Source organism: Pelmatolapia mariae, linkage group LG10_11 (genome assembly GCF_036321145.2).
Source record: "Pelmatolapia mariae isolate MD_Pm_ZW linkage group LG10_11, Pm_UMD_F_2, whole genome shotgun sequence".
NCBI lineage: Eukaryota > Metazoa > Chordata > Actinopteri > Cichliformes > Cichlidae > Pelmatolapia > Pelmatolapia mariae.
In genome coordinates, this window is record NC_086236.1 from 5093537 (window position 1) to 5116205 (window position 22669).

General features: G+C 39.1%; 1 protein-coding gene across 1 annotated transcript in view; it reads left to right on the top strand.

Moving 5' to 3' along the window:
- The window catches only part of LOC134635850 (polypeptide N-acetylgalactosaminyltransferase 10-like), a 123361-nt gene that overhangs the window by 30256 nt on the left and 70436 nt on the right, over nt 1-22669 (top strand). Inside the window, exons 2-4 of the mRNA XM_063485442.1 lie at nt 6799-6901; nt 7974-8112; nt 15355-15521. Of these exons, the coding sequence (XP_063341512.1) occupies nt 6799-6901; nt 7974-8112; nt 15355-15521 (409 nt within the window). The remainder of the gene's footprint in view (nt 1-6798; nt 6902-7973; nt 8113-15354; nt 15522-22669) is intronic.

Below are 22669 nucleotides of genomic sequence, written 5' to 3' on the forward strand. Positions count from 1 at the left end.
TCAAACAGATGGTTTAAAGGTACTAAGGTCATAATAAAAGTAATCATTTATATTACAATATTTTAAGGTGGTTGTTTCACATTGTTTAACAAATATACCAGGTAGAATATGAAAGTACTTTATACATACTGTATGAAATGTACTGATGCTTAGGAGGGTCTAGACAGACTAATTTATAAACATTTTCTTCAGTAAAAAAAAAAAAAAAAAAAAAACTCACAAAAGAATGAAGTCGTTAAAGGGTTTGTGTTCCGTGACAAACTCTTTGCTGCTTCTGGCTGCACGCCTGCCTTTTGATCAGCAGTTTTACATTTTCTTCAGCAGATTTAGCAGCTATTCAAACCAAAATCAGCCATGCATTAAAGCAGCACAGCTGGCTTTGTTGGGAGAGTCTTGCTTCAGGTACTTACGAAACATGAAATACAAAAGATTTAGCAGGTGTTCAAAACAAAATCGGGTTCTTGAATTTTAAGCTTTTTCAAATGCTAAATCGCTGAACAGTAGTGTATCAGTAGTTTGTCTGGGTAGACCAAGAAGTTTGGAGTTCTGTGTCTATCCTGGGGTCGTCTACCAGCTACTTCTGTTTGAAGCAAAGGAGCAGTGGCTATATTTTAGGGTGAGGCTGGACCTCTATCTCTAAGGCAAAAGAAACTCGTTCTGGATGCTTGTATCCAACATACCGTTCTTTTAGTTACTACCCAATCTCATCACCAGAGCTGATGAAAATAGATTAATTGATTGACGAATTAAAAGTTTGCTCTCGCTTGTCCACAGTGGGCCAGTGCATCCAAATGAACTTGTCAGGTAGGACCTATAGTGCTATACCTGGAATCGAAAACCCAGGCACTACACCCTAGACTACGGGTGTCAAACTTGTGGCCCCGGCAAACGAGATAATTTCACATTTCAGTCGGTATGTGTGAGTCAAATCTTCAGCCCTGCTGAGAATCCATACAGGCAAATGTGAGACTTTATTTTGATGGGCACATGTTGCAACCAATCACATGCAAAGATGGACTGGGGTCAAGAAAGAAGGAAGGGGGGCAGATGTTCTGGGGAGCAGAGATGCAGAAATGTGTGCATGTAGCACAGAGCCACGGCTCAGTGTCTGAGTGTCTAAATGAGTTTCGCAGACCCGAATGTGTGCTTGAAGCCATTTATAATCTAACTCACCGTAAACAAGCAAGCAGAAGTGCTGGACTTTTAACTGTATTTTCACAAGTTTTACAGTTTTTTCCTACGGATTAAAAACCTCCCTTGGCCATTCATACTACACAAAGTAATGAAGCAATAAACAACTAAAGATTGAAAAGTTTGTTTTTCACTTTCTACTATAGAAATGTCAGGGTTTTTTTTACGACTACAGTACAAAAAACAAAAAATGAAAAAAAAAAAAAAAAAAAACCTGGCCAGGCTGGGCAACGAGCTACCAGAAGTTTCTTACAATTTGAGTTCAAAGAGTTGTCAGCTTTTTCTTTATCACGTAGCAAATGCAGTTAAATGTAACTTCTTTACACTGAGAGACAGGGGAGTTTCACTGGTCTGGCCCACTTAAGATCGAAGTGGTCAGTATGGACTGATTCTTATATAGCGCTCAGTGCTTTCTAAGTACATTCACACACACTCATACTCCGATGGATGCATCGGAGAGCAAGTTGGGGTTAGTATCTTGCCCAAGGATACTTGACATGCAGACTGGAGGAGCTAGGGATCGAACCACCAACCTTCCGATCAGTAGGTGACCTGCTCTACCTCCTGAGCTACAGCCACCCCTTAGTATGTGGCCTGTGATGTAAAATGAGTTTGACACCCCTGCTCTAGACCCTTCATGGAGCTCTAACCTGTGCCTTTCGTGGCTGAGCCTTGAGCAGTGTTTCAGGTACAGCCTAAATAAATTACATAGATGCAACACCCTGGGTCATGATCCCTGCCATTGCAAAGTTGTAAATTAAACTACACAAATTTCGCACCCTCATTACAAAAAGTAATTTACCACAAACTTGTGTGATTGGACAATGCTGCATTCTTTCATGTGCCATTGAATTTGATCGGAGTTTGGCTTCATTAAAATTTATCTGCTACTGTAAATCAGCTCTGGGGTTACTTGTAGAGCTTTAGGAAAACGTATGAAATGTAATGAAATCCTGCTTAATCTTGTGAGGGCCAGATCCTTATTTATAACAGTAACTGTAACCTTAAACGTAACTGGTGTTTTTGAAGAGGGGGGAAAAAGAATTTTTGTGAAAATTGCAGATAGTTTGTATGTTTCAGAATGTTTCTCTTCCTCTAAGACCAGTCTGAATAATGAGCACAGCATGTACTGATTATAACCTTGCAAGGAGCAGCAGTGATAACCAGTTGGTTGGTATGACACGCAGTGAAGTATTCAGGTCGAGTTATTTTATTTTCCCGAAGTAATGACATCTCCATGAACCTTAGCAACAAGAATGACTTAACTGTAATACTTCATGCCTAGCTGTGCCACATCCAGTTAACTAAGAAAATTCAAGTGGATTTTAAATGAATACACTCAGTTTATGGGGTTTTCTGGTGGCCCTCCTTACCTTCTTTTACTCATCCAGACCATGTGGGCATCACTGTTAACCATGGCCACCTTGAGCTGAATGAATCCTGTTTGCTTATTGTGTAGAGAGAACTCTCTTTATGAAGCTCACAGGACTTTTATATCCTCTACCTGACTCTAACCAAATCTAACAGAGTTTAGTGCGACTCTGATGTGAAGGTTTTTGCATCAAGATATCAGCTTTATTAGTTAGTAGAGATGTTCACTTTTAACTGCTATTGTTCTTCACATTTCTAGCTTTTCAGTGACAAACTTGCAGGCTGCTTTTAGTGTGAAGCTCTTTTAGTCACTGTGTTGTTTTAACCTGCCACCCACAGCACAAAGCCTTAAAACTTTGCAGACTTTTACTTTTTCTTTTCCTCTTTCATTACCCACGTGTGGACATGTTCCCCATCTGTTCCCTGAGATTATTCAGTTGTTTTCATGCCCATCCTCTTTCCGTCTATTTCAATTACTTTCTTTTCTTTAACCACCCGCCCACGTCCTGTGTCCACAAAACTAAACATGTGCACACATTAGCTGAAAACTTTTCCCCCCCTCTCCTTGTCTTGTTTTTCAAGGTCTTGTTGAGCAGCAAGAAAAACCCCAGAGGAATATTGTGGCGATGTGCGCTGAAATTTTAATCAGGAGGAAATGGGGCGGCACGGTACTGCTCCTTTATAGTATGAATTTGCACAGATGGACTCTTGCTGCTTGTCAGATCCATATGCGACACACTGAAGGTGTCTGCAACAGAAAGGGAATAAAGTAGTGGGATCATGGGGTCAGAAAAGGGAGACCATGAAAGAAAGGAAGGACGAGTAAATGGAGCGGAATCAGTTTATAAAAAAAACCCCAAAAATTATTTCATTTATCCACACCGTCTAGTCAGTCATCTTACAAATGGGCTGAAGGTTTTCTTCGGTTGACCTAAGAGGTTGAGTACTGCATGAAGGAAGGATGTCTTGGAGCACATAAGTCTTCATTGGAAAAGTCAGAATTTAGATTGAATCATGAGTTGATACAGTTTTCTTCACACAATTTAATCTGCTCTAATCAATGTACGGAAGCTGTCCAGTACAGTTATTAAAGTTGCAGAGTATTCAAGTACAATTCAAGTTTACCATACTAAAATTGGAAGTCTAATTCAGGCACTGAGAATGGTTGCGGTGCCATTTATCAACAGAAGCTATTACTGGCTGCCCCGTTATTCTCAAGGGGTTGTTACAGCAGGCAGCTCCGCATGTCTGGTTTACCAAATCAAATCAAACCTTTCCTTCTGCAACCCCAAAGGGATTTCTCTCTCTCATCCTGAGACTGAACCGCAGATTTTTTGCTTGTTAGCCATGTGTGAACCATTAAACTATGCAGCCATGCCACGTATCAAAAGAGGATATAGTAGTAGTTCCCGTATTTCAGGCAGCCCCAGTTGCCTAAGTATAAGGCCTATGCCTCCCAACTCGGGGATTGCTGGTTTTTGAGCTTCGTGTGGTGTGTGAGAAGCATGGCAGGTTATTTACTTGGTTAACTAATTAACTGATAAAACATAAGAATTACAGGGTTAGCTGGTGGTTTGATATCCACTTTCTTCAGTCTGTATGTCACAGTTGATGAGGACCAGTTTATCGCAGTGTTGCATACAAATATTGCCTCTGACATTAGTGCCAGTTTTGTGATACCACGCCAATGGCAGCATTTTGGCAGTAACTGTTGTCTGATAGACTGGCATAGAATCTCTTTTAGTTTGGGGAGGGTGTCGGTGGAAAACTGGTATTTGAGTGGTCAAAAAGACAATAAATAAGCTGTTCAAGGTTTTCCACCTCAAAGTTTACCAGCCAGTTTCTATGATTTGCTTGTTTTGTAGTACTCGTGGCCCCAAGCTAGAGCATGGCCCCTGGATGTATAACTATAAATTCCTCTTTTGTCAGATTTGGTCATCTTCAACCATCATATTTGTTACACCAGAAACACATTGTTAAGCTTGTGGGAATGTTTTGCCCCCAGATGGAGCAGATATTTTCCCATACAAGGTCATACTGAGTAATGCATATATTAACTTGACAAAAATCTAAACCTAACATAACCCTTAAATTGTCAAAATGAGGTTCACAGGGGTGGGGGTCCTCACTTTGCAAAAGGGGTGGGGGGAGTCAGTGCCTGAGTCTGAAGGCTTAATCAAAAAGATTAACCTAAAACTAAATCTTTGTGGTTATATACTGTCCATTAGTTTGTTATTCAGGGTCGTATTCCTCTAAGCCAGCAGTCTGTTTAATAATTCATGGTATTTCATGCAGTCAGTGGTGCCATTTGTATTTAAAGTGTTTCACTAATTGCCTCCTCCCATCGAGCTAATTATTTCTCCATTGTGCTGTGATCCTGTAATTCACAATGCAGAGTCACTGAAAGTCACTCAGCGTGTAGAATGACTAAGTGCAAGAAGAAACAGCCTCCACCTTTGTATGCTGAGCTGCAGTGTGTGTGTGTGTGTGTGTGTGTGTGTGTGTGTGTGTGTGTGTGTGTGTGTGTATAAAGCTTCCACGGGGGGGGGCGTCAGTCAGGGCATTGATATTCTCCTCACAGGGTTGTCAAGCATGAAATAGAAGAGTACACTTTCTGTGGATAAACTCTCAGCAGAGCATTGTTAGATAGTGAGAGCTGATGCTCTGGAGAAATCTCTTAGCTGACACAGATACTGACGGGGTGAGGTAAAAACGACTGAGTGTGCTGCTCTGTTGTGTAAACGAGTTATGTTGGTTTTTCACATTTTATCTCATTAACAACAAAAAAGGTGTCTTTTACCATCCTCCTGACCATTTCTGTTCGAGGTGGCTGAACCTTTGCAGGTTTGGCGTGGGAGGTTGTGCGCTGGTTTGGAACAGAAATGTCTAGCACTTGAGATTCAGCTTCAGTCAACTGGATAATCTATAGTGGATGATTATGTGACTTTGCCATTTTTACTCTTCAATCAATCTCCAATTTTAACTGCACTTCCACATTACTAACCGCTGGCAAACGTTATTTTTGGTGCACATCCAAATTGATCCCCAATCACTGGATTAGCAGATGTTTTAGAGACGTGCTATTCTTCTGTTAGTCAGTCACAACTCTCTGCTCATCCTTGTCTGTTATCGCCTTTTTTTTTTTTTCTTTTTTTTTTTTAAAGGCTTTGCACAATCAAAGTTACGATTAGCTTTGATTTTTTTCCCCCCTTATATTCCAAGTTGCTCAGTAACGCATCTCAATTGCTTAAAAAGCATCAAAATCATAGTCAGTCCTTATAATTTTGTGTGACTCTATGGCCCAATAGTTACTACATTCATCTTAGGGCCTCCCCATGCCTGCCGCCTGGTGCCGGGCAAACGGCACCTTATGAGAAAGCTGACGCCAAATTTGCATCACATCCGCTGTCGCAAGCCGCCATTTTTGCTGATCGTGCACCTTTCAACTGACTTTTACTGAAATGGAGAGATGAGTGCACAATCATGTCTCTTTTATATATATCAGTCCAGAAGCTCTTTTTTTTTTTTTTTTTTTTTTTTGCTTCCACTTTTTTTTCATATTCACCTTCTTGTACCAATCCTAATGTGGAGGTTTTGTCTGAGTTATTTAGTTATTTACACAGCATTAGAAGCTTGGCCCAGAAAAGAACCACTTCTTTTGGGCTGCCAGCAACCATTTGATGTGGTTTGTGTGTCTGGCCTGGGTGCCACCTGGATACCTCCTAGGTGAAGTGTTTTCGGCATGTCCTACTACTTACTGGGTCAGTTAATGCATTTCACCTAAGCATTTACTTCATTGATACAGTCTACGATGTGGCACTTATTTCCAAAGAATTACTAAAATAGGAGGAACTTGAAGAGCAAAGTTAAACCAAGATACCAACTTGCAAGCATGCATAAGAAGCAGCTGGTTGTGACTGAAGCTAGAAGTTCTCTTACATTGCTTGCTTAATAGCTTCAAGCTGAAATTGGTTGAATATGTTGTGAATGATTGTTATAAATCAGGAAGTCCTGGAAGCTCTTCCCTACTTAAAATATCCTTTTGCCGTACAGTTGTAAGACACACTGGAGTACAAAATCTGAACATCTGTGGAAATGTGTGCTGTATGTCCACATGGCAGCCAATAAACCGTTCACTGGTTAATCCAGCCATCAGAGCAGAGCAAATGCAGATGTGTCTGTGTGTATGACGGTGCTCATAACCATCCCTCTGTCCAATTCTGTTTTTTCCATCAGGGAGTGAATCGTGCGGGGAAGGGCGCTCAGCTGGGACGCAACGGTGTGCGGCGAAAAGACTGGCATGACTATGAAGCAATCAAAAGAGACGCATCTCGATCTGGTTTGTCAAAATCTCTTTTTACAACTTCTGCAAAAATGAAACTTAATGAAGAAAGATGCTTTTGGATTTGCATCCAGAGCGTTGCTCTCCTGGTATCCAGCAAGGGTGTAAATCTGTGCTTTGGATGCATTACTGGTGCCATAAATACTGTTTATATCTTCTACAATCACCACTGATTGGGTTTAATTTTCTGTTCAGGGAAAACAGCTTTTACACACTGAGTGTAAATTAGTCCAAATGGGTTTATCCCCTGAAATGAGCCGTTAAAGGCTAAAAGTTATTTTCCACTCTTCTTTCCTTTAGGAGGAAAAAGTGGGTAATTTCTGCTTAATGAAACATGCATGTCTGTAGATGATTAGAGTTGTTTTTTGTTCTCCACAGGACCATACTTCCTTTTTTTTAATGAATCCCCAAAATATGACGATGTAATATTATCCTGTGTGGCTTTTTTTTGTCGTTTTGTTCTCAAACATTAATCTCCGCTTTATATATCCAGAGACAAACTAATATATTTTAGATTAGTTTTGACTTCAGCTATAGTTAACAAGTGGGTGTGGAGAGTGTTCTAGGATGGATGTAGCTTCTAGGTCTAAAAGGTGGAGCTTTCTAAGCATGAGAAGGGGGCGACTCCTGTGGGTCCAAAAGGGAAGTGTGTGTGTGTGTGTGTGTGTGTGTGTGTGTGTGTGTGAGTGTGTGTGTGAGAGTGTGTGTGTGAGAAAACAGACCCGGACTTCTTTGCTCTTAACATTTCCTGATGAGTTCATGGACTCAATTGCTAATTTGAAGTGTTCTTAAATAAAACACAGTATTCATTTTAGTAAATTGGTATCACAGTGAATATAATTTTAATTCCAGTTATTATAATTCTGTAATTCTAGTTCGTTAAGTTCTTTTATCTCGTGCACGCCTCTGTTCCTGTAGTGATGCAGTCACTAAAAGCCCAAATTCACTTACTGTTTAATTTCTCCCCTCTTGTTGAATTTCTGTGAAGAGAATGAAATGTGAGATTTGCTTGCTCACTTTTGGTCTGTATAGATTGAAGTTTTTGTGATGAAATGTTGTTAATTTGTAGGTAACGGTGAACAGGGGAAGCCGTTCCCCCTGACTGATGCTGACCGGGTCGATCAAGCCTACAGAGAAAACGGCTTCAACATTTACGTCAGCGACCGCATCTCCCTGAACCGCTCCGTTCCTGACATCCGCCATCCAAAGTGAGTCATGTGTTTTTTCGGTAGAACACCAAAAAATGTGTCACTTTATAGTCTTATTCATATGTTTAAAGATAAATCTGCAGAGTCTCTAGCGTCACTCTGTATATGAGACTGGGACTGCACACTACTGGCCCGTGTGGTAAAACACTCAAAGTTTTACTACACGAGCTGCCATTTGATTAGCAGTAGAGTTTTTACAGAGGTAGACTTCATGAGTCAGTGAATAACTGAGTGTTGTTCAGTGCTGTTCCAACAGGCTTATGTTGGGGATTTTTATCACATCTCAATCTGCCATATCAGTCATTTCTATTGAGTGTGAGGTGGGCACCAGATGAAAAGAAAAAGAGAAAACACTTCTTAAAATTTCTAGCGAAGTGGCCAGTAGCCTCAGGCAAAACTGCCATTTTCTACAAAAAATACGTCTCTGTTGGTGTGAGCATTTTCATCATAGAGGCAAAAATGGGCCACACAGGACCAAGGGTCTGCAGGTTTTCATTCCAGCCAAAGACTGCAGCAGGTTATTTTACAGATTGGCATTCCATCAACCGGAGAGGAAAAAAATGAATCACCTGCTGCAGTCCTTTAGCTGGATTGAAAACCTGCTGGCTCTCAGCTCTTTGTGTAAGATACATGTTGTGCAAGGCTTATATTTGAAATCAGTGATTCAGATAAGCTTTCTGCTCAACAAGATGCTGATTTACACAAATTAATAATGAAGGTCAGTGGAAATGTTTCTTCTTTTTTTTTTGCCTTGAAAAGGACGGGAAAGGCGTTCATAATGTTTAGGTTCAAGCATGAAACTGTGTATTCCAGTGCTTTACATAACAGAACACAGGCATACTCGCACAAACACAATCAGTGTGTTCATTGCTGTTTAGCTGAGAGTAGGGATGTCAAACATGAGGCCTTGGGAGTAGCCAGCAGGCTGGTTTTTGGCTTGAAAAAAAAAACAGTGAAACTTGCAGTGAAATATCTTTTAAAATGAAATGCATTGCTGTTACCAGTGTGGCTATGTTCAGACAGTAAGACTATACAGGAGTGAAAATGTATGGAAAGTCCACACGTCCTCACAGGAAGCTGGCAGCAATGTGGTGACCACAGGCCATAGAACCAAAAAGCAACTTAACTTTGGGCCTACTTTAAGCTTGGGCAGAGTGATTCAAGCAACTACTGATGAGAGTGAAGGATACTGCTGATTGACATTAGAGGGATACAAATAACCGCTAAACTGGTATGCAATTGTAAGGAAAGTAAATGTAATTAATGTGGAGACATTATGATGCAATTACATTTATTTTACAGAGACATCAGGCTGTTCTGTTCTTCATATTTGTAGGATGCACTTGTAGTTCTTTAGAGAGGGCATTTTACTCTCTTCTTTTCTTCCTTCCTTTTGATGTTTGGTTTTACTACCTCAGGGATCGATTCGGGCTGTATGTGGCCCATGAACTAAAATAAGTGTGACACCTCTGGCTTAGAGCTAGCGTATAGTTGGTACATTGGCTGTTTGGGTCAGATAAGGAGGTCAAATTCCTACCAATGATTAATTGTGTCTGAAGACAACTTTAGGCTTAAACACTACATTTGGTTTAGTTTGAATGTCCAAAAAAAGAGCCTTGATATGTCCATCCATAACGTCATCTGACCGGTTGTGTGACTTGAACAAAGAAGAATCGACTCTAAAGTTCAGACCTGATGAAATTCCACAGCAATAAAAAAAGAGGAAAAATGTTGTAAAGCTGTTTAACCAGAGTGAAAGCTGAATGAGTTTGGAATGGGTACTTTTTCTGCAGTATATAGTAAATAGCCTGTATTTGTATAGCGCTTTACTCAGTCCCTAAGGACCCCAAAGTGCTTTACACTACATTGTATAGTAGTGTATAGTGTATATATAAATAGTATGCTATTTAGCAACTTCAAAATCCAAATGGTTAAATATCCTCCTTTTAATGCACTGTTTAAAAAGTCTCTTTAGTCTAATTTATTTATAAAAATAACAATTTTTAACAAATTGAAATCTTTTGATTAAGTGACAAATGTGCACTTGGATTCACAAGTTTGATGTTTGACAATCACCAACAACTGCATCATGTTCACTTTATTTTCATTTTACAATGACCAGAGCTTAACTTGTATCTGTGCTGAAATGGATGTATTCATCAACCCAGCAATCTACCGGTTTCATACAGGCATCATCCAACTCTCCTGACACGTGCAGACATGATAGAAGTAGCCAAAACTGAGAAAATTGTCGAAGAAATTCCAGAAGCTTAAATTAATTTAATTTGTGAATACATTAACACTACTTATTGAACTTAAAGAGTAGGTGCATTTGGGTTTAGCGTGTGGTCAAAATCTGTTATGAAGGCTTGAAAGAGTTTAGTGATTTCTAGAGAGAAAAATGCAAAACGTCCAAAGTGAAGCAAATACCGATTTCGATGTAAAGCAGAAAGCCATTATTAGACACCAGGACAACTCTGCCCTAACCAAAACCTACTTGGCAATGTTTGTACCTTTATTATCCAGGCTGGCTTTGGTCCAACTCATTACGACGAGCACTGTTTCGAACAATTGCTCTGATTATCAACCTGACCAGCCTATTCACAGGAGAGAGTTGGCTTTACACACAGAAGTTGATAATGCACCATGTGTCGCCCATGTACTTATAAACCATGTTCTTGATAGTAATTAACAGTGTCATTGATGTCCCCCCCGTGTGCAAGGTGTTATGAAGTGACAGAACACGTGTGCCGAGTTGTACGGGAGCAGCTTTCAGTCTGGCTGCTGTGGGGCTGCGAATATTTTTCAACCAGGATTTTCTTGGGAGGAGGATGAGTTCAGAGGATGGAGAAAGTGGAAAGTCTGGCTCTTTTTTTTTTTTAATTGGTCACAGTGAAGCAACAGGGAAGCTTAATAAACAAGACAAACTCAAAAACCCTTTATGACCCCATTTACTGCCATGGTTATTGAACTGGACGGAATGAATAACATATTGATGATTTTGCTAATCTGTGGCCAAGAGGCCATTAGAGTCCAATGGGATTATCTCCTTTGGAGCTTAAATAAATGTCTGGCTTTACTGTTGGAGTCTGCAGAAAGCTCATGGAATAAAAATGGTGTGAAAACAATTTTATTCTGTGAGAACATGAATGTGCAGAGCAAACGTCACCCATCAGTTCTCATGTTTCTAGTTAAAGGAGGGGTTAATTTGTAGAAGCATTCAGAAGGCAGATTTTATGAGCAAGAAGTGTAATGTGTTAACTTCATTGATTGGAGGTCATTTTAATCAATTCTGTCATCTTTGTTTGATTACTCCGAGATGGAAGATGATCCCAAAGGCAAAGCTTTGCTCAAACTTCTAATAAAGCCAAATTCTGCAGTTCCTGAAATGGCCACTTCAGGCTCTCTCCAAAAGCAGGTCTATTCCCGTAAACATCCATGGAAAATGCCGCAGCTTTACAGCAGAAATGAATGCCTTACTAGCCTGATACAAAAGGCATGTTATATCTCTGTTGCTAGTTCAACATCTTCATAACATCTTTATAGGAGGTGTGATTTTTATAACGCATCTTTTTAAATTTTATCGAGGCCTGTTCATTATTAAAGGTTTTACCTGTTTTGAGTGATAGATTCGTGCCAAGTAGGCTGCTAGCAGTCCACTAGGCCTCACTTCAGCTCACTGACTGGGCCTTGTGACTGTTTTTCTAATGTTGTTGCCTTATGTAACATATTTAATATCTGACAAATAAAAACTGCTGTGTGGTACAGTCCATCCAAAAAGTCTGTGCTTCAGTCTGGACAATGACATTGTAGAATATTAAGCTGTTTTGCAGCACTGATTAGCAGAAAAAAATAAACCATGCTGGGGACCAGAATTGGGAGTCGGACCCAGCACGCTTTTGTTCTAGAGTTTATGCCTAAAACTAGAAAAGACCAGTTGAAGAATAACATGAACAAACAACAAGTGCAACAGCTAGCACTTCTACATTAACTACTACTTGGCTTTACTCTTCATGAATAAGATGAGACAAGATGTTTGTTTCTTTGTTTACTGCCCCGGTGTCCTGGACTTGATGCGTTGACGAGGTGCACATTAAGCTGAGCATTTTCTCTGCAGAATAAAGTATTCAAAGACAGATGCTGTAGAAGCACGACGAGCCATATGGGCCCGTGTTTGCAGTACAGAGTGCTGGGTTCTTTCCAGCTTCTCCTCTGACTCATTTAAGAACAAAATACTGAAAATAAACACAACGGCAACACTATAAATATCATCTGCTTAACAGCTTTGGATCTGGTGACCCGATTCGTCACAGATCAGCCTTCAGCTCTTTCTCTCTACCTGACAGGGCTGTTCTCTGACCCTGCTGTCACTTTCTTGTGGGAAGCAGTTTTAAATGCTTTCCCTCTCAAGGTCCCTCCAGGACAGCATTTATGTTCTTTCTGATTTTTTTTTTTTTTTTTTCCCTTTTCTTCAGATTTATAAAGTTTCCACATCCTGTGACCTTTATGAAGCATTTTCCATCACAGAGCCAGTTTCCACCAGTACGGCATCACGGTGGCACGCTTTATCAAGTTTATATTGGACAGAGAACTCTTTGCTTGTTATAGCTGTCAAGGGAATAGAGTTCAAACTTTGCAAACTCACAGGCAGCAGTGTCGTGAAGCAAGCGTGGAGTCAAATGTCAGAAAGAGCAGATAAGTGAGAAATTTCCAGTCGAGAGCTTGAGGTGTGCCCGGCCTGCTAATGGTAGGATGATTTTTAAAAGTTGAGCTGTTGTGCATAGACACAGGGATTACTTTAAATTCGTCTTTAGCTCTTTGGTGTTATTTTTATCCTGATTGCATCAAGGGAGCTTTCTGAATATGCTAAAAGAATTTGGCAATGTTCCAGAACATAATGATTCTGCTAAAGTGAGAGAACATGAACGCAAAACTGTGCTGAGGGAAAGTCTTTATTCAGTAAAGGTACAGGCGCTGGCACAATGATAAGTTAATAGAAAAACTTGGAGTTCTTGTTCTTGCCTTTTTCTGGTTCAACATTTTGGACATGTCTTACGCAACCATTATTTTAGAAGAGGTTTTTCATTATATATGACAGCTTTGAGTTCATAACCGGATCTTTGCTCAGCCAGAACCACCAACGGGCGATGGTTAAAATCTGACTCAACAGAGTTCTGTTGAAGACTGAACATTTTTATTGTCTAGGCCACTTGGGCTTGTGGGAAACTAGCGGGAGGACCCAGATGCTTCAAACAGGGCTAACGGGGATGGGGGAGGCCAGCAGGTGTATCTGTTTTACCGGTCAAAGTAACAGGAGAGTGACGGGTGTCCGACAGCTGTGTGCCGAATCTATTCACATCAGGCCCGGGCCTCTCAACAGGATTCGTATATCCATTTCGCTCTCACTCACTACCTGAATGACATGATGGAGAGACACAGAGGATGGGTTTCAGGCAGCCACACGGGCCTTGAGAGACTTAATTACTGCCGCTATAGATTCTCCTCCTGATCTTTCAGAGAGCGAGAGAAAGAAGAGACAAATGTCTAGAGGGGCAAGCCAGCAGGTGGTATGCTTCATTAGATCTTATTAAAAGAGCAGCTCATTGTTCAGGTTGGGCTGGTAGAGGGAGCACAGCAGTACAGCAAGGTAAAGGGCAGCTCCACAGGTTCCAGAAGAATTTCTACCACGCTCTCCATTAGCATGTTTAATAATAACCCCAGCACAGAAACACATGGAGGAATATTCTAACTATGTGGTAACTGCATTTTGGTAAAGGCCAAACAGACATGATGATGAGGCTCTATGAACCTCTGTTACAAAGAGAAGGGCTTACATGTACAATGTACCCGAAGAAAAAGTTGTATAGAAAATCCGATGAACTTGCAGAGTTAAAGGTAAAAGGATAAAACATTTACAACGCTTGCCACTGAACTAATGAGTGTGGGCATGCCTGTTGCTAACACAATACTATAGTACGCTAGTATGCTACATTATATATCTCCAGTCCATCTGCAATTTATTTAGGTTACACTTCATCGAGCAGGTTGAAAAGGAATAAAGCTATTCTTGCAACTTTTTTGGTCATTAAAAATAATCAAATGATGATTAGGAAAAATGTGCAAATCTTCCTCCTTGTAACTTCTAAAAATAAAGATTTCTTCCTCTTCTTGTAACACAACAGCTCATTGAATGTCCTTGAATATTAGACTGTAGCTCAACAGAATAAGACATCTGAAAATGTCGTCTTCACAAAAATCAAAAACTGTCCCTGATTTAAATTTGGCCAATCAGTGCTCAAAGGTCATGTCATTGTGTGCTTCAAACTTGCACTTGTACACAGAAAGTATTTAAACTATTAATCTGTTTTAAGCTGGCCTTTTCAAGTCAAGGACCTTCACTGGTGATGAGAGCTGGATCTCAAACTCCAATCCAGAGACCAAACAACAGTTTTCAGCTCGCAGCATCCAAGCTTGAAAGCAACGGTCAGGTGACCAGTAACGTGTTTTTTTTTTTTTTTTGTTTGTTTGTTTTTTTTTGTTTTTCCAGCGTTCTCAGGATTTTGCATCATAAACTTGATGTTCAGACTGTCAATGCAGTGTTCTGCTTTGACAAACTGAACTATGGTGTGTATCTACCATAGTGTTTTGGCACAAAGTGGATGGAAAACGCAGGCGATTACTGGTCACACAAACACAGTCGTTGCTCACCAACCACTTGTTCCCCAAGATTTATCTCCTGTAGATTTATTACCCATGCGAATACTGTAATAGGGAAAACTTTGATCAGAACAGACCAATAGTGACCAATTCCAGGGAGCAATCCAAAATTACCAGTTCTGTTGGAGCCAAACGAAAAGGCCTATAATTCTTTATAGATCAAGTTGGAGGCCTTTGTTATCACACCTTGAATTATAGGTATTTTTCACTATTTTTTTTGTCATTTTCTAGATGAGATTTCAGAGTACTACTGAGCTTTGTCATTACTGGTACCACCCAGTGTTTACTTGGTAAACAACAGATTTCGGAATACTACTGAGCTTTGGATTGATTTATCCTAGAAAGAAGTGTGTGTCGAGATTGTTTGTGGTTGTTAGTATTACTACCAGTAAATGGGCACTGAAGTCATCAAACTTTGTCCAGTAGTTAATGAGATACTTCACACTGGCTAAAAATATATTATTACATATCTCCCTTTTGTCTATTCCCCCTCTTATTTGTTGTGTCTTCCATCTGTTTGTGTAGCTGTAAACACAAGGTGTATGCAGAGAAGCTGCCCAACACCACAATCATCATCCCGTTCCACAACGAGGGCTGGTCGTCGCTGCTCAGAACAGTTCACAGCGTGCTGAATCGCTCTCCCCCACAGCTCATAGCCGAGATCATCCTGGTCGACGACTTCAGCGACAAAGGTACACAGCGCACACACGCTCGTCACTACTGAGGAGAAAAACACCTCGTTCGTGTACATACGCACAGTCTGTGTGGCTTGCTGCAGATAACTGAACTTTAAGTGAACTATTTCTGCTGTTCTCTCTCCTCCCCTGCTCTCTTCCATGCACAAACACAAACCACTGAATCATTTGTTTGCTAGTATTGTTGACTGTTGCACAAATAACGAGCTGCTCAGAAGTAAACGTGGCGGCCAGCTTCTGTGGAGGCCCGAAAGTGATCTCAAGACACTCATGCGTATGTATATTATAAACAGACCGGGAGAGAAATGGAGACACTCTCACTCATAGTGGTGAGTCAGGATTTCAGAAATGTATCTCACTGGGCCTGTCGGCCATTTATTAACAAGACTAGAGTCTTGTTGCTGAGAGCCTTGCCTAAATTCACTTCTGAGCATTTGGTTGGTTGTTCTTGCCAGTATGGTCAGTAAAGGTAAAAGCACAATAAAATAAGAAACATAATGCATACTGCAAAAAGGTAACGATCTTATTTATAACTGATTCAGTATAATTCCAAGAATATTATTTCTATCTGCAGTAGTATTACTTGGGGTCAAGGCTGTTTTCTAGGTCCTTCCTATCCTCGTTTCAGCTTACTTTACGCAGGCAGCTGTAGCAAAAACCCAACACAGAACACTTAGAATGGCTATGATACTGAATAGGGCAGAAACAGCAGGAAAGGGACAGCTGGGTTTCAAAGAGGCTTGCAGTGGCGTAGCAACTTTGGCCTAGAGGAGTTGGTGTGGTTCAGCTAATTTGATGGTGGCCCAAACTAATATTACACTTGGTTATATTAAATGCAAGTCCTAACCAAGCTCTGTGTGCGAGCTCGTAACATCAGCTGAGCTTTTTTTATCATTGTAATAATGCCAGGACAAATGTTTAGCTTAAGCAGCTAATGCTAGATGTTTGTCATGTTTGTCGTGTATGCTTTCGCAGCCTTTCTTAGTATTTTCCTTCTAAAATCGACACTGTGGGTTAGTTTCCAAAGCAAAGCCTCAAGCTTCCCTGTCTGCATAAAAAGAATTTATATTGTTAATATGTTCGGAGCTGCTGCCTGCAGCCGTCTCTGAACAAATGCTGATGATGAGGGTGTTCTGTGGCCCAGCTAGTGTTAGCGAGGTTAGCAGCAGAATAATCTACTTTCTGGTGTGAACCGGTATTCTCACACAGACAGCTTAATCAGTTTGAACTCTGAAATTAATGTACAGCTTTGAACCCTTACATAATAAATCGTGGGGGACAAGTGCAATGTTATCAGCAAGGCCTCGATGGAGGTGAGAACACGATATTAATCACGAAGCCTGCTGCAAAGCCACCGTGTGATGCATAATTTCAGGTTCACTTTTCCAGCTCCTTAGATATTAAATAATTTATGGAGAAAGAAGAAGAAGAAACTGGCATGAAGGAGGATTTTTACTCGACTTTCAGAGGTGAACTGCTGTTGTCGGTTGTTAAGGAGAGAGGTAACCGCTCACATTTTATCAAACCCTGTCACTTTCTTTCAGGCTGATTAACAATCTCCGTGCTCCATGGCAGCAGGCTAGCCCGCAGAGTTACTGATGGCCTGTTATATTAATTGGCGCTGTTTTGTTTTGGTGCCTCACTGCTGACATGAGGAAGATAAACAATTGATGAGATGTTTTTCTCAGTGCAGTTATATTTTCTGAGGTGCTAATTAGTACCAGGTTTATATGTTGTGTAATTATAGCCTTGTTGCAGAGCGGCGTTTCAGGAACAGCCTCTTCTCTCCTTTTAATATCATAATTAATGCAACTATTCCTGCTTGACTTAGAGGATACCTGATGATTTATATTTGTCTCTGTGCTTGCTGTGCTCAGCTTTGTGTTGTATTGACGCAACAGAACTTTTCTCTTTGGGTTCAGGAAAGTTTTAAGTGGATTGTGAACTTCTGCTCATTTCAAACTAATTTAACTTCTTGTGATGTTATTTTCAGATGTTAAAAATGTAAGAATCTTAAAATAGATTAAATTAAATGTGAAATTAGAGTACTGTTGTTCCCAGTTTACATAAATTGCAAGTTTGTAATGTGCGTGTGGGTGCGTGTCAGCTTCAGATCAGTTCTTGTGCTCAAAAGTTAGAATTCAAAAGACTATTATTGGAACCTAACATCATGTTTAATGAATATAGAGATGAAAAGTTATATAGCTCTAAAGTTATATACTTGATTAAATCCTCCTCTGAAAATCTTTTTCTTGCATCTTTTGGAGATAACATTGTTTATTTAAGTTTAATGTGTTGCTATAGATTTTCACTTTCTTTGGTCAACCAAAAAGGGAAGCGGTTGCTGGAGCTGTACGTGGACGGCATCATTATTGTAAATACTATGAGGGGGGTGTTGGGAGGGAGATATATATATTTTTTTATTCTAATGCATTATTTTAAAAAATGGGACCAGACATTGACTTAAGATACTTAAAAACAAGTCAAATTAGTACAAGCACTGTGACAGGTTATAGTGAGAGTGAGGGTTATTGCTTTGTAACAGAAGGCCGCAAAAGGAGGTGGGAAAGAAGGATGATGAAAGTTGAGGAAAAAAGGCACTGGGAAGAGATACTTAAAAAAAAAAAAATCATTAACTGTTAATATTTAATAGTTAAACTGTGGCTGCTTTGTTGGGATGCATAGGTGTAAAATATGTTACTTACAGGTCTTTTTTTTTTTTTTTTGTAATTTGTCAAACGGTGGCGTTCTGGTTTATTGGGGCATCTTTGAAAATTTTGAAGTTATTCCTGACCTGACTGCGTTATACTTTTTTTTTTTTGTTGTTGTTTTAAATTTTAAATTTTTTTTGGCGGGGGGACGTCTTGGTAGCATCGTTTGACACTTCAGCCTGTGGCGTTTGGCTGTCCCCGTGTCAGCGCTGATAATGTTAAATGACAGCAATGAGAGACTAAGATTTTTGTTTGAGAGTCCTAAATAATGTAGATGTCCAATGAATAATGTTGAATTATTGTTTCTTAATTCATCAGCTGTTTTGAATTTGTGTGGTAATGCATGTATTATGAAAAGAATAAATAAATTTACACATTTGAGTCCCGGTTTGGTTGAAGCTTTGAAACATTCAGGTCAGTCAGTACTCCAGATCATTATTATTGCAGTTGATCCACCACTGTAATTCTGCCTCTAGATGACAAATAAACAAACACGTTTTTGTTTTGTGATTCTGAGAAACCGACAAATTAAATCTGTCTCATGCGGTGTTGTAAAGTTTCAAAATCCACTCTTTCTTTGTGCTCCTTCTAATTTGAGGGTTCGAACTTCTTCACTCCAGCTATGGAAGAACTATGAAATCCAATACAAGCTTATTGTAGGTTATTTCTTTTCTTTTTTTGAGTGACCCAATCAGTCATACTTTTCTGTATATTGACTGATTGCAAAGCACAGCCTGCCTCCTAACACAAAGAACAAAGCCACACAGAATAATTGACTGTGGTTGCTGAGCATTCACACCTATAGATCATTTCAGGAATACCTTAATGGGTTCTGATGTCTAGCGGTATTGTTTAGTTGAAAGAGACTTAAATATCCACAAGTAATCGGAAGAGAAATAAATCAGTGTCATTATAAAATCAAGCCCAGAGGACGATCAATGATGAGAAGTGTCACAATAATGTGGCTTTATACACTCTAAGAAATAAAATGTTGTATTTACTCCACCCAGTTATGTCAACCGGTTCCACACAACTGGGTTAGTGAAATATAAAATGTATGATACATTTAATTTGAACAAGAAATTTTAAGTACATCTGATAACATTTGGATAATTAAATGCAAATCAAAAGAATCATGTTGTATTAGCTGAATATCATAATGTTGATCTAACTAACCTTGTTGATTTAAATTGAGAAGACTAAATAAAACCTACTCAACCAAAACAAGCTCTACTTACTTTGAGAAATAACATGTTGTATTTACTCCACCCAGTTATGTCAACCGGTTCCACACAACTGGGTTAGTGAAATATAAAATGTATGATATATTTAATTTGAACAAGAAATTTTAAGTAAATCTGATAAATCTACTCACCCAAAACATGCTCTACTGAAACTATAGGATTAAATCACTTTAACAGAATTGCAACTTACTCTATTTAAGTTTGTAAATTAAAAAAATCAAACAAGTTTATTCAGTTAACCTAACTTTAATAACACTTTGTGTAAAACTTGTTGAAGCACACTTTGAGCAATTCAAATGCTTCTAGATCTTTTTTCCTAAACAATCTTTACATATATTCAAGCGCATTTTAAGTGCAGGAAGACAAGATACAGAATGTCATGTTAAACTGAAATGATTAAAACTGGAAAGTGTTGTGATTCCAATATTTTTAACATTAACATGACTTAATTTAAACTTGATTGGGCTACAATGAAAAGCCCACAATACAGCAGGTAGAAATTACTTTAGTGTCATTTTTGTCCATATTTAGAAAAATAACCTTTGCTTCAAAACTTAAACTGAAGTCCAAAGTTAGGAGCAGTCTTTTTCAGTGTAGTTGGATGTTGGTAAAGGTTCAAGAACAAAGAAGGCAGAAAAGTGAAAGGCCTTGCAGAAGTTCTTGTGGCAATTCAAACTGAACAGTTTATGAAGTGCAAGGAGAAGGGTTCGAGAACCTTAAAGTTCAGTGTCCTCTATAGTTCAGTGCAGGGTGTTTCACTCAAGCAGTTTGTTTTTCAGAACCTGCACCTTCATGGATAGGTTGTTCCCATCCAACTCCATCAGCACCTTCTGAAGAAATTCAAATGTGTATTTCAGGTGCTTTGGGTAGCTCAGATTTAGACTGTAGATTAGTCCAAGCAGGAGGGCACAACCCTTTGCCACATCACTAAGAGCTTGCAGCACAGTGCATCCTTCTATGATGACACCAATGCCCTCAGGTGTATCTGCAGAGTTTGCTCCTTCATGTCTGATAACATAGACTCCCAAAGTCAGCTGCTCCGTTTCTCTGCTTGCACCAAGATCCACATCCTTTAAATAAAAATAAAAGAAAAAGATATGTTAATTGCATTACCTTCCATTTCCAATCCCAAATTAAAAAAAGGAAAATAACTGATTGTTTTCCTTTTTTAACTTACCAAGAATTCCTTGAACAGGTCATCTGGCTTTTCATTTAAGTAGACACAGACAGCTTTCAGAATGCATTCCCGTTGAACATCAACGCTGGGATTCTGGTGGAGATAAGAACTCAATATGAGAGAAGTTTCCTATTTTGGTTCCTTTCAACCTCTTTACAAAACAAAGTCAAAAATATTAAAACATAATCCAGATAAGTGATTAAGCAATGTTTCATAACTCACATCAGTGACGTGCAGTGAGGTTCATGATTGGTAAGGCACTGACTCCTCTGTGTCAGATTAACAAATATATGAACCCAAAAATCGAAGCTTTTCAATTTTGACATTACGTGAAAGCTTTCATTTTTGCTTTAATCAATTCTAGATTGTTCAACAATATAATTAATAATTGTGCCCCTAAAAATATTAAAATTAAATAGAAGATTAGAACTGGGCAATATGGACTTAAAATCCTATCACGACATTTTGTGGTATTTTTTGCGATAACAATAAGTCTGTGAAGGTTCTCAGTCTAAGGAGCTTGGAAAGAAAAGTGAAGCTTCTTCAGTGAAGAAGCTTCTCGGATGAGAGATGAAATGTCTTCAAGCAACTTAAAGAAGTCTTCTTAACAATAAGAGTTACAATAAAAGATCATAATAGTATTTTTGCCTATAAATCTATCAATCCTGCCTCACAAATACAAATACTGCAAATTAAACTTAGCAAATGTGCTATTTAGACAAACCAGCAGTTATTTATCTTGTTGAATTGATGATAAGTTTGACATTAATGGAAGTAATAGTCTCAACTAAATTATCATATATTTTTTTTAGAGGTTTGAAAGCAGTCTATCATTTTAATCACATAGGACGTGTGTTATCACAATATTGATAAGCGATGCAATAAGTGCCCAGCCCTACAGAAGATGCATTACAATTTATTTAGGTTTGGTGTGTCTCATTTTTGTGTGTAGTAAATAAATTGGTCAAATGACCTGGAAGCAATTATAGAAAAATCATTAATTTTACATCAATTTATTAATTTATAAATAGGAGATGCATTGAAATAAAATTGGTGCGTCTCATTGCTTAGGACTGATTTGGTATCAATTTGTCCTTTGTGAAATTTACTGATGTTCCCTAAGTGCGCTGCTTTATCCACTGTGTCAATGGCGCTCTCAGTGTAATGTGATTACACTGTGAATCCATATACGTGTACCTCTTATAGTACATGTTGCCTTTAGGGTTCAGCACTGCCCTCCATCAGCCTCACTCCATGCATTTTTGCAGCACATTTATGACCAATAACATTAAACATGTAACACACATTCGTCAAATAAATGAGGTAGTCTGCATCAAGTCATCATCTGTATTACATGTGTAATCAAACATGTACGTTGGCGATTTAGAGAAACAGCAGTGGGATTGCGCATGTGGGTGTCCGCGGTGAGACACAGCATCATCATTGCCTCCTCTCAGCGTTTTACCTTGTATTTGAACAGAAAATCCGTAATGACAGCAATTTTGACCATAAAAATGTTGAAATCACACAGAAAGCAAATTTAAAATCTAGTGTACAAATTGAATTTCTCTTTTGTTAGTTTTTTACTTCTCATTAAGGTTCCTCACTTGACTGCATGTCACTGATTCACATGTATCTACAAAATATTCAAATATACACATATTCAGTTGAAAAAAAATTCCGATTAATGACAGACACAGAAGTTTAAGAAGCATTCAAATAATTTCAGAGCTCAATCAAGGTCAACTAAAATACATACCCCATCCATGGCTGCCATGATCAAGTTAATATTGCGTTTAGCTGTTCCCCCCTTCTTTTTGAACACTCTAAGAAGGTGGTCAGCGTAGTGGTCCAGCTTGGCCATGAAAGTCGACAACAAAGGGACCATGGTGATGCGGGTGAACTCTGCAACAACCTGAAACATATTAAAAAGTACAACTAGAGAGTATTCACTATTAATTTTAATAGAGGCCACATGCAAGAATGTTACAACTTTCAGTCAAACATTTTGTA